Source organism: Eurosta solidaginis, chromosome 1 (assembly GCF_040869045.1).
Source record: "Eurosta solidaginis isolate ZX-2024a chromosome 1, ASM4086904v1, whole genome shotgun sequence".
In the NCBI taxonomy this organism is placed as follows: domain Eukaryota; kingdom Metazoa; phylum Arthropoda; class Insecta; order Diptera; family Tephritidae; genus Eurosta; species Eurosta solidaginis.
In genome coordinates, this window is record NC_090319.1 from 85,799,031 (window position 1) to 85,812,016 (window position 12,986).

General features: G+C 35.6%; 1 protein-coding gene and 1 long non-coding RNA gene across 5 annotated transcripts in view; one reads left to right on the top strand and one right to left on the bottom strand.

Moving 5' to 3' along the window:
• Positions 1–12,986, bottom strand: part of LOC137236394 (uncharacterized protein ZK1073.1) — a 469,888-nt gene that overhangs the window by 440,407 nt on the left and 16,495 nt on the right. Inside the window, exon 3 of one of the 4 annotated variants that reach the window (XM_067758972.1) lies at positions 5,210–7,158. The exons of the other annotated variants lie outside the window; for them this stretch is intronic. Within the exon in view, the coding sequence (XP_067615073.1) occupies positions 5,783–6,904 (1,122 nt within the window). The 5' untranslated portion in view covers positions 6,905–7,158 and the 3' untranslated portion in view covers positions 5,210–5,782. Of the gene's footprint in view, positions 1–5,209; positions 7,159–12,986 lie in introns of those variants that run through there. 4 annotated transcript variants of the gene reach the window in all.
• LOC137236398 (uncharacterized) overlaps positions 1–12,986 on the top strand; it is a 185,099-nt gene that overhangs the window by 154,394 nt on the left and 17,719 nt on the right. The gene's annotated exons all lie outside the window — the stretch shown is intronic.

Genomic DNA, 12,986 nt, shown 5'->3' on the forward strand with positions numbered 1-12,986 from the left:
TCTGCACCACGGGTCTTTAAGGCTCCCTGCAAATTTGTAGGAAAATTAAAAAATTGCACCATGCGAATTCGGAAAGAACGATCTATACGGTAGCATAGGCTAATGCGGGAAATTTTCTATTCTAATTCATTGTTTAATTTCTTTAAATGCTATGACCTTGACTTACGGCATAAGTAAAATATGGCAAGACAAATGCCTAGGAGCATTAAAATTATTATCCATAAATAAACGTTGTTTGTATGTATATTAGGGTGTTTGAAATAACCCATGACTTGGCGTCAAAAAGACAAATGCAAATACTCGAAAGCAAATAGGACCAGAAAACAAATTGTCGCCATTAAATTTCTTTCGAAAACTGAATTCACTCCTTTCCGGAAGGACAGATAATAAAACATCGCCTGAAAAGAAAACATCCTAATAAATATGCACAAATATGCAAACATTTATAAGATGGAACATGTATGCATATTTCATTGTAATTAAAAAATATTAAAATGTAGACGCAGATTAACCCTGCAGTCAAACAAACTCGTTCTAAGCTGCCCTGAAATTAGTATTAAACAGAAGCTCGAGAAGTGAGAAAACTGTCTTATTATATGGATATATTTAATTTTAGTGTGTCCTACGAGTTGCTAATTGTCATAAGGACATACATATGTTTCGGATATAGCAAAAAAAAAACAAATATACTTAATAAAAATTGCTTTTTTGTTTTCCACAAAAACACAAAATAAAAATAAAAAAAATGAAATAAAATAAAATAATATCAAATAAAATAAAATAAAATAAGAAAATAAAAATAAAGTAATATTAAATAAAATAAAATGAAATGAAATAAAATAAAATAAAACAAGAATTAAAAAAAAATAAAGTAAAAAAACAAGCAAGAAAATTAAATAAAATAACAAAATTAAAAAAAGTAAAATAATATTAAATAAATTAAAACTAAATAAAATAAAGTGTCGAATAATTTAAAATGAAATAAAATAAAATAAAATAAAAAAATTAAAAAAATTAAATTTAAATAATATTATTAATATTAATATTGTTTAATCTGTTCGAACATATGATCAGTCGATCAAGTACATTCATTTGTGTAAGCTGTATTTGTTTATGAAATATGCCCATATGTAAAATATCCACCTCCTATTTTTATGTTTGCCTAATGTTTGTTATTATATTTTGTGTTTTTTTAGTCCTGATGATGGTTTCAGATTGAAACCGAAATATCGACCAATTATATAAATTATAATACCACATAATACATGGTGTTTTATTTATCCTTGCGGCCTTGAGCTCGATAATTAACCTGAAAGTTAAATAATATTGTAACGAATTTACTTGCAATTTCCCTTATTTGCAATCTTCTACTAAGTTCGAATCACTAAACTGTTGAATAAATAAATCCAATATTGAGTAATGGAAAAATGGCCTTTATTAAAGTACTTCACAATAACACTTATACTTTGCAACTAATAGCTTGCTTAATAACCAAACTGACTGATAGCTCAAATGAAACTGACTTCTCGCCTCCACGGTTGTCGCCTTTTTATACTGTCTGATTTTCTCGTTGCATATTTCTAGGCTTTCCTAATTCCAGAACTTACTAGTTAGTTATAAATTTCTCAGCTACAACTACAGATGTATAATTTTTATAGATTCTCTCATCCCCCATGCGCTTGTATGTGTGAGCAGCACTTCCACACTTATAATTGCATACCTTTAGGAGCATCTCAGATAAGATATCTGCATGTGTTTGTGCATCTCTTCCCCGCTGCGTGTACGTACATAGGTGTAGACAAAATGATTAAATTATTGATGTGCATTCACGTCACTGCTTAGCATCGGCATAGAGATGGCAGTACCACTTAGTGCCGCCAACATTCGTAACACTGCCGTCCACCTAAGTCTGATCGTCCCGATCAGACAAATCACTCCATCTAAACGTTGCCAGCCTTTCCAAATGGACCACTTTCATTTTGGTTCGTGGTTTGCCAATGGTTTGTATGAAGTACACCACATCGTTGATCCGTTTTACAACTTTGTATGGGCCTTCCCAATTACACTGCAATTTCGGGGACAAACCTTTCTTACGTTGTGGGTTGTATAACAGCACCAAATCTCCTTCCTGAAAACTTTCCGAATTAAGTGCTTTATCGTATCTGGCTTTCATCCTGTCACTCATAATCTTTGTTCGTTGCCTTATCAGATCATGTATTTCTCTTAGCTCTTCTTCCAAATCACCAGTGGGTTTCTTGACATTTCTCTCCGCATTGGCATCTATCCCAAACTTCAAATCAGCTGTCAGTCTAAGGTCATTGCCAAAAATTACTTTTGCAGGAGTTTGGCCCGTTGTCTCATGCACTGCTGATCGTAAGCCATCAAGAATAATGGTATGCAGGTATCCCACTCTTTATGGTACTTGTCTAGTACTTTCCTTAAATGCTCCTCCAATGTTCTATTGAATCATTCTACCATACCATCGGATTGAGGATGCAATGCAGTTGTCCGTGTTTTTCGAATGCCAAATGATTTACACATTTCCTGGAACACAACTGATTCGAAATTCCTGCCTTGGTCAGAATGTAACTCCATTGGTACACCATACCTTGCAACCCAATTGTTTATAAACACTTCTGCTACTGTTTCCGCTTCTTGATTTGGGATTGGGTATACTTCTGGCCATTTGCTGAAGTAATCCATAACCACCAGTACATATTTGTTTCCGCAGTTGCGAGTAGGAAATGGAGCTGCAACATCCATGGCGATCCTTTCAAATGGCGCACCTGAGTTATATTGCTTCATCTGGCCATGACTTCGGGTTTTGGGCACTTTCGCTCTGCTGCAAACCTCGCAGTTCGCAATCCACTCAGTGACCGACTGACGGCAACCAACCCAATAGAATCTCTGCTTAATCTTCTCGAGCGTCTTCGTGATTCCAAGATGACCTCCGCTTAGACCATTATGCAGCTCGCTGAGCACGTCAGGAATCCTCTTTCTGGGAACAACTATCAGTTTCTTCTTGCATTGACCATCCTCACTCTCCCGTACTCGATGCAAGCAACCGGATATCAATTCTAAACTGTCCCACTGTGCCCAATATGACTTCGCAATGGGACTCTCTGCTGACATCTCCCCTCTATTTGGGTTTTCGTTTCGTTCGAGCCCTTGCATAACATGTGATAGATCTGTACCTTCTAGCTGACACTTCCTTAGTTGTTCCTTGTCCCATTCATCCGCACACGTTATAGTCATTAGCCGGACATCTATAATGTCTTCTTTAGCCTCGGCCTTTGAACAGTGCTTGCATTCCAAACTACATGGTTTTCGTGACATTGCATCGGCATTCCCATGGGGACTACCTTTCCGATGCTCAATGGAAAAGTCATAGCTTTGTAGCCGCTCGATCCACCGTGCCAATTGTCCTTCTGGATTACGGAACTGCAAAAGCCATTTCAACGCTGCGTGATCTGTCCTGACGCGGAACCGCTGGCCGTTGAAATATTTGTGAAAATGTTTAATGCACTCTACCAATGCCAACAGCTCTCTCCGTGTAACGCAATAGTTCCTCTCTGGTTTTCCAATCGAACGGCTGTAGTATGCAACTACCTTCTCCTTTCCATCGACCAGTTGTGATAAAACGCCTCCTATAGCATATCCACTCGCATCTGTATCTAGAATAAATGTTGCTCCTGGAATCGGATATACTAACATTGGGGCAGTGCACGACCGCTCCTTCAATGTTTGGAAAGCCACTTCTTGCTCCTTCTTCCATTCAAAAGCTTTATTTTTTCTTGTAAGCTCATGGAGGTTATGGGCTACGCTGGAAAAGTTTGGTACAAATCGCCGGTAATAACTGCACAGCCCAAGGAAATTTCTTAATTCATGCAAGTTCTGTGGTCTTGGCCAATCCTTTACTGCCTCTATCTTTTCCTTTACTGTACGGATACCTTCTGTCGTTACTTTGTGACCCAAATAATTTACTTCCTTTTTAAACAGCGCACACTTCTTGGGACTTAGTTTCAGACCAGCGCCAGCTATTCTCTGGAAAACTTCCTCCAAGTTTTTAAGATGTTCATCGAAGTTCTTGCCTAATACGACGATGTCGTCCAGGTATACCAAGCATGTTTTCCAGTACAGTCCTTTCAATACCTGATCCATGAGTCTCTCAAAAGTAGCTGGTGCATTACAAAGTCCAAAAGCCATTACTGTAAATTGCCAAAGACCATCTCCGACGCTGAAGGCTGTTTTTTCTTTGTCTTCCTCCTTTACGACCACTTGCCAGTAGCCACTTTTCAAGTCCAATGTGGAAAACCACTTCGTACCAGAGAGCGAGTCCAGAGTGTCGTCAATTCTTGGCAATGGGTAGCTATCCTCTTTCGTGACATTATTCAACTTGCGGTAGTCCACGCAAAACCTCATTTTCACATCCTTCTTCTTCACAAGTACCACAGGTGAGCTCCATGGACTAGCTGATGGTTCGATTTCTTGTACGATTTTACTCACAACTTCTCGCTTTGCCAGTGGAACACTACGAGGAGCTTGACGTATCGGCCTCACGTCTCCAGTGTCAATTTGATGTTTCACAATATTGGTGCGGCTTGGTTTGGAACCATCCTGGTCAAATACTTATGTTTGCGTACTTTAGGAGCAGTTGCTTTGCCTTACTCTGATTATTTTCCTCTAGCCCCTCCGTCCATGCGGTGATGTCATTTGAAAGATCAGTATTACTAGATGAAACGTGTTCCTGGAGCTGTTCACAGTTAATAACTACTTCAGCCTGGCATCTTCCCAAAATAGCTCCTTTGGCAGTTTGAGTGGTGACTTGAACTCATTGAGTACTCTTACGGGAATACGTCCATCTTTTTTTGTCATAGCCAGGGTTTTTCCTACAAGTATGTTCGGTGCTGATTTGTTTGCTGCTTCGACGACCCACAATTTGTTTGTCCCACAATCTCCATCAATCTTTGCCCAGATGACTGCTTCGGATTTTGGTGGTATTTGCACACTCTCTTACACCAGCACTGGTTTACTGCTGTAGCCTCTCTCGTAGCCGAAATTAAGTGGTACATCCATGTTCTTATATCGCATCGTCTTGCTTTGCATGTCGATCTTGATGCCCTGGTCGATTAAAAAGTCTACTCCAATTATGATTTCATCAACAATCTCTGCCACTATAAAATTGTGTACTACCGTGACGTTCCCAATTGCGACTTCACATGATACTTCTCCTAGAACCGTGCTGTCTTCTCCAGTGGCTGTACGCAATCTTGCTCCATGCAATGGTCTTATCTTCTTGTTGACTAAATCTGCTCGAATGATGGTAAGAGATGCACCCGTATCTACAGTCAGTAAACGTTCCTTTCCATCCACATGTCCTCCGACAGTAAGATTGCTTGACCTTCTTCCAATTTGTGAGATAGAGATTATGGGGCATTCAATTGAGGGAACCAGCTGTCGCCCCTTGCGGCTGACTTGCTTTAGTTTAACGATTGATTGGTCTTGGAGATCTGCACATCTCCTTCAGCTCTGCGTTTACGACCACCCACATTGTTGGAACTGTTAGGGTTGGTGTTGCAATAACGCGCAATATGTCCTGGCTTCCCACACTTAAAGCATTTGACTGCATCATTATTCTTCTGCTGCTTACCCTTCAATGCTTCCAAAATTGTGTCTACCCACTCTGGTCTTTCTACTTCCACACGATGAGCCTTATATGCTGGTTTACTCAATTGGGAGGCAGTTTCCTGAGTCAATGCATGTGATACCGTTTCAGCAAATGTCAGCTTTGGGTTCGCGTATGTAGCTTCGTTTCCAGGTCCCGTATGCCATTTATAAAACTCTGGATTTTTACCCTCTCGGTGTATTCCACGGGTGCGTCCGCATTTGCGAGATGAGCCAATCTTTCAACATCCAAGGCAACCTCCTGCAAAGTCTCATTCGCTCTTTGGTGACGGTTTTGCAACTCAATTTGGAATATCTGTTTTCTATGCTCGCTTCCATAACGTCTCTCGACAGCGGCCATCAGTGCTCCATAGTTGCTCCGCTCTCCTTCGGGAATCGTCTGTAGGATTTCGGCTGCTGGCCCCTTCAATGCTACAAATAGAGCTGCAACTTTATCTTCAGCATTCCAATTGTTCACTGCTGCGGTCTTCTCAAACTGTAGCTTAAAGACCTGGAAAGGAACAGAACCGTCAAAGGATGGTGTTTTTACCTTTGGGTTACTCGTTGAAACTGCTGGGCGATTTAGTTGCAACTGCTCGATACGTCCTCTCAAAGCATCCATCTCGGCCTCGATTTTTTCCTCAAACTGTAAAATTTTTGTATCCTGGGCCTCCAGCTTCGATGTTACCCTTATCTCCTGTGCCTCCAGCTGCGAGGATATGCGGGCCTCCTGTGCTTTCAACTGCTTAGCCAACTGAGATGTCATATATGTCTTTTGCTCTTCCAGTTGGGATGCCATATATGTTTTCTGTTCTTCCAGTTCAGTTTCCATCTTGGATGTAATCTGTGTCGACATTTCTGACATACGCGTTTCTTGTGCTTCAATCTTCGATGTTATTTCTGACGACATTTCTGCAATATGCGTCTTCTGTTCTTCCATTTGAGATGACATTTGCGACGACATTGATGTTACTGTCGATGTTTGTGCAGATATTGCAGGCAAAATCATGTTCAAGTCTGTGCTCGTAACTGTCTGCGATGTTTCGTTTTTCCCTTCAATTTTTGTGGTTATCTCGTCCCCATCAGGATTAAAGACATACTCGTCCACATCAATTCCTTGCGATTCCATTACCTCTCGTAGCCGTGCTTTAAGTTCCATCTTATTGCCGATTGTATTCCATCCACAGTTCTCCAACTCCTTTTTCAGTTGCTGGATCCTCAATTCACTCAACTTTGCCATGTCCAAGTTATATTCCCAATCTTCGGAATTTATTCAGCAATTCCTCTTCTGACACCAATTGTAACGAATTTACTTGCAATTTCCTTTATTTGCAATCTTCTACTAAGTTCGAATCACTAAGCTGTTGAATAAATAACTCCAATATTGAATAATGGAAAAATGGCCTTTATTAAAGTACTTCACAATAACACTTATACTTTGCAACTAATAGCTTGCTTAATAACCAAACTGATTGATAGCTGAAATGAAACGGACTTCTCGCCTCCACGGTTGTCGCCTTTTTATACTGTCTGATTTCCTCGTTGCATATTTCTAGGCTTTTCTAATTCCAGAACTTACTAGTTAGTTATAAATTTCTCAGCTACAACTACAGATGTATAATAGATTCTCTCATACCCCATGCGCTTGTATGTGTGAGCGACACTTCCACACTTATAATTGCATACCTTTAGGAGCATTTCAGATAAGATATCTGCATGTGCTTGTGCATTTCTTCTCCGCTACGTGTACGTACATAGGTGTAGGCAAAATGATTAAATTATTGATGTGCATTCACGTCACTGCTTAGCATCGGCATAGAGATGGCAGTACCCCTTAGTGCCGCCAACGTTCGTAACAATATTAGGTAATTTGCCCTATGCTCCTAAAGGCGCGATATCTGCTTTTGTAATTTACTTTACAGAAATGTCAGACAGGTATCAAGGAAATAAAAAAAAATTAAAATGGAATGAAATGAAATAAAATTAAATAAAAAAAAATTATGAAATTTAAAAAATATTATAAAATAATATTAAATTAAATTAAAACTAAATTAAAATTAAAATTAAAATAAAATAAAGTAAAGCAACATAAAATTAAATAGAATCAAATAAAATTAAATTAAATTAAATTAAATAACATATAATAAAAAAAATAAAAATAAAATAAAACAAAATAAAATTAAATAAAAAAGAATAAAATAAATAAAATAATAATAAAATAATATCAAATAAAAATAAATAAAAAAAGAAAGATCAAATAATTTTAAATAAATTAAAATGAAATGAAATAAAATTAAATTAAATTACAAAAAAATATACAAAATAGAATTTAAAATATATAAAATAAAATAAAATAAAATAAATCAAAACAAAATTAAATAAAATAAAATAATATAACATAAAATAAAATAAATAAAAATAAAATAACGTAAAATAAAATAAAAAACAAAAATAAAATAAAATAAAATAAAATAAAATAAAACAACATAAAATTAAATAGAATAAAATTAAATTAAATTAAATTAAATTAAATAACATATAATAAAATAGAAAATAAAAATAAAATAAAACAAAATAAAATGAAATAAAAAAGAATAAAATAAATAAAATATAATAAAATAAAATCAAATAAAAATAAATAAAAAAAGGAAGATCAAATAATTTTAAATAAATTAAAATGAAATGAAATAAAATTAAATAAAATTAACAAAAAAATATACAAAATAGAATTTAAAAAATATAAAATAAAATAAAATAAATCAAAACAAAATAAAATAAAATAATATAACATAAAATAAAATAAATAAAAATAAAATCATGTAAAATAAAATAAAAAATAAAAATAAAATAAAACAAAATAAAAAAATAAAATTTTAAAAAATATGATAAAATAAAATAAAATAAAATGAAATAAAATAGATCAAAACAAAATAAAATAATATAAAATAAGATAACTAAAAGAAAATAAGAAAAGAAAAGAAAAGAAAAAAAGAAAAGAAAAGAAAAGAGAAAAGAAAAGAAAAGAAAAGTAAAGAAAGGAAAATAAAAGAAAGGAAAAGAAAAGAAAAGAAAAGAAAAGAAAAGAAAAGAAAAGAAAAGGAAAGAAAAGAAAAGAAAAGAAAAGAAAAGAAAAGAAAAGAAAAGAAAAGAAAAGAAAAGAAAAGAAAAAAAAAAGAAAAGAAAAGAAAAGAAATGGAAAGGTAAGGAAATTTTGAACAAAGGTAAAATATAAGCAGCAAACCAGGATCGGAACCTGGAACAAATGCAGCCGCGAACGAGCCGGGACCTAAATTGGAACCAAAATCGGTGTCAACCAAATCCAAATTTGGGCCGAACCATAAAGCGCAATCCAAAAATTAAAGCTTATAATTACTACAACCCAAAATAGCTCCCAAAACAAAAACCAAACCGAGTACCGATTAACCGTAATCAAATTGTAAGCATGAATCAATTTGTACGTTGAATACAACATCTAAGTCTACATGGAAACCGGCATAGAAGATGAAACCTAACCTAAATTTTGAAGCAAAGTCGAAATTAAAGTTAAACTTAAAACGTCAAGCATTTAAAACTTAAGCCGAAAGTGCTGTAGCACCAAGCTTTGTTATAATCTGTTAATCTTGTGACCACTAGACTGGATCGAAAATAAAACTTGCAAAAATCTGAACCACTATTTGAAACTTATGTTGAGAGGGTCTCAGAAATTTTTTAATTAAATTTTATTTTTTGACCACTGCAAATACAGTCAAAATTATTTTTTAATGTAATTTGGTTATTTTACATCCGATTTTTAAATTGGATGTGTCCTTGTTTTGGAATTGAGAATCTCAATAATTCGCTTGAATATCCTTTTAAGCTCTGAACTCGTTTTCATATAGTTCTAATTTAATATAAGCCCCAAAAATTCTAGTTAAATCACGAATTGCACTTAATTCGAGGAATTTAAATAAGTTCTCCGCTCACGATGAAGATATCACGAAATATTCTCTTTAATCTTTTTTGGACTAGTTTGTGTTTAGTCGAAAAATGCTATGTGTAGATTAATACTCTCTCACAAATTTACTGTTTCACTGTAACGCAGAGAAACATATATGTATAATTGTATAGAAGTGCATAAACATTCTGTCAGTTAGGTATGTAATTAAGAATGCCTATAAAACGTTCAATTTGGATTAATTTAACTTATTCTTCGTATATCTTTAATTGATGCTTAACTGCGTATTTTCATCGAATTCGCCTTCGCAATAGATGATGCCAGTTGAAGTCAACAAGGGAGTGGAACTTGACCCTTTCCGCTAGATCTTCCTAACACAGCCAAGGTTTTGGGGAATATTATCGATGATGACGGTCGTTTGATGTATATTTCGGTACGTTCCGGAATTTAGTTAATAAGGACTATCCCGACCAATTGGGGATCAATTTGATATGAGCGCGTCGATTCTTCTAGGTCTGTATATTTAAGCTGCCTCTTACGAGACAGGCATGCTTACCACGAGTATATTCTAAGCCCCTTAATTAGCGGAAGCTTCTGTTTTCCTTTAGTGCCATTAGCGGATTTGCACATGAACACATGCTGGGTCAAAGGGTTGTCATTAATTTTCATAGCATAGCCTAGATCAAAGCAAATATTGTTAATAATATCAAATATTGTTAATACTATGACTTCATTATTTTTTTATACTCAGATGAGCAGAGCTCACAGAGTATATTAATTTTGTTCGTATAACGGTACCCCGTAACGGCATAAACTAATCAAGATAGATATAGACTTCTATATATGAAAATGATCTGGGCGAAAAAAGAAATTCATTTAGTCATGTCCATCCGTCCATCTGTCCATAAACACGATAACTTGAGTAAACTTTGAGGTATCTTAATGAAATTTGGTATGTTAGTTCCTGGGCACTCATCTCAGATCGCTATTTAAAATGAACGAAATCGGACTATAACTGCGCCCACATTTTCGACACCCGAACTTAGCCTTCCTTACTTGTTAAGTTTGTATTTAGTACAGAGAGTGCAGAACAGTTGGTGCGAAAATTTTAGGGATTTTCCTATCAGTATCATCGCCTGTTGTAATAAATTCCGTGTGACTTTAGTATAGAGTACAATATCCACAAAATACTTGATATGAGCTTTATTTTTGGCGTATAAATAGAGTAAAAGCCCGTAACTACCAAACATTCGTCATTTTTTAAAAGCTGAAATGCCGCCAGTGCATACTTCCCCCTGAAATAAGGCACCATGACTCAAGCTTCAGTATATTAACTTTCCTACTTCAGGTGGAAGTATGCGCTGGAGAAATTTCAGCTTTTATAAAACGGCAGTTACAGGCTTCTAGACAAACAAATTTTATTTAATTTTTTCTTCAGAACTGCATACAGGCCTCGGAAATGGAATCAGCCTAATGATAGATTTGTCGGTTCTGACGTCACATAGAAAAGGTTCATCGCAATTGGCGCGGTTTACTGGATCGCGTTCCTTATAGATTGGGGAAAGCATACTCGATCGGTAGACATGTGATAGTATTTTGTACATACGTATATAAATATTTATACGCATCCACATGTGCTCATAATCATCTTCTCCCACTTACCCAATTACATAAAAAGAGTACCAATCACATGGTATTACAAATGTATCTACATGTAACGTGATTAGCGTCACAAGACCCAATATAAACATATATAGCATATATATGTCTATTTTTATTAAAATGGAAATACATACTTAATATACCTTTTGACTTTTAATTTCATCTTGTGAAAGTCATTTATATCAATTTTCCTAACTAACTACATACTGTGATTTGAATAATTGATGGGCCTTTCAGTCAATATAAGTCCAATTACATGCCAAATTGGGCTTACTGCGGCATGTTTTTATACTCAGTTGAGCAGAGCTCACAGAGTTTATTAAGTTTGATTGGATAACGGTTGGTTGTACATATATAAAGGAATCGAGATAGATATAGACTTCCATATATCAAAATAATCAGGATCGAAAAAAAATTTGATTGAGCCATGTCCGTCCGTCCGTTAACACGATAACTTGAGTAAATTTTGAGGTATCTTGATGAACTTTGGTATGTAGGTTCCTGAGCACTCATCTCAGATCGCTATTTAAAATGAACGATATCGGACTATAACCACGCCCACTTTTTTGATATCGAAAATTTCGAAAAACCGAAAAAGTGCGATAATTCATTACAAAAGACAGATAAAGCGACGAACCTTGGTAGATGAGTTGAACTTATGACGCAGAATAGAAAATTTTGGACAATGGGCGTGGCACCGCCCACTTTTAAAAGAAGGCAATTTAAAAATTTTGCAAGCTGTAATTTGGCAGTCGTTGAAGATATCATGATGAAATTTGGCAGGAACGTTACTGCTGTTACTATATGTGCGCTTAGTAAAAATTAGCAAAATCGGAGAAGGACCACGCCCACTTTAAAAAAAAATTTTTTTTAAGTAAAATTTTAACAAAAAATTCAATATCTTTACAGTATATAAGTAAATTATGTCAACATTCAACTCCAGTAATGATATGGTGCAACAAAATACAAAAATAAAAGAAAATTTCAAAATGGGCGTGGCTCCGCCCTTCACATATACAACTACCACCACTCCCTTTTAAAACTCTCATTTATACCTTTAATTTGATACCCATATCGTACAAACTCATTCTAGAGTCACCCCTGGTTCACCTTTATGGCGATATCTCGAAAAGACGTCCACCTATAGAACTAAGCCCCACGCCCTTTTAAAGTATTCATCAACACCTTTCATTTGATACCCATATCGTACAAACATATTCTAAAGTCACCCCTGGTCCCCCTTTATGGTGATATCTCGAAAAGGCGAACACCTATAGAACGAAGGCCCACTCCCTTTTAAAAATACTCATTAACAATTTTCATTTGATACCCATATTGTACAAACAAAGTCTAGAGTCACCCCTGGTCCACCTTTATTGCGATACCCCGAAAAGGCGTCCACCTATAGAACTAAGGCACACTCCCTTTTAAAATACTCATTAGCTCCTTTCGTTTGATACCCATTTTGCACAAAATAATTCTAGAGTCACCCCTGGCCCACCTTTATGGCGATATCTCGAAAAGGCGTCCACCTATGGAACTAAGGCCCACTCCCTTTTAAAATACTCATTAACACCTTTCGTTTGATGCCCATATTGTACAAACAAATTCTAGGGTCACCCCTGGTCCACCTTTATGGCGATATCTCGAAACGGCGTCCACCTATGGAACTAAGGATTACTCCCTTTTAAAATACTCATTAACACCTTTCGTTTGATGCCCATAT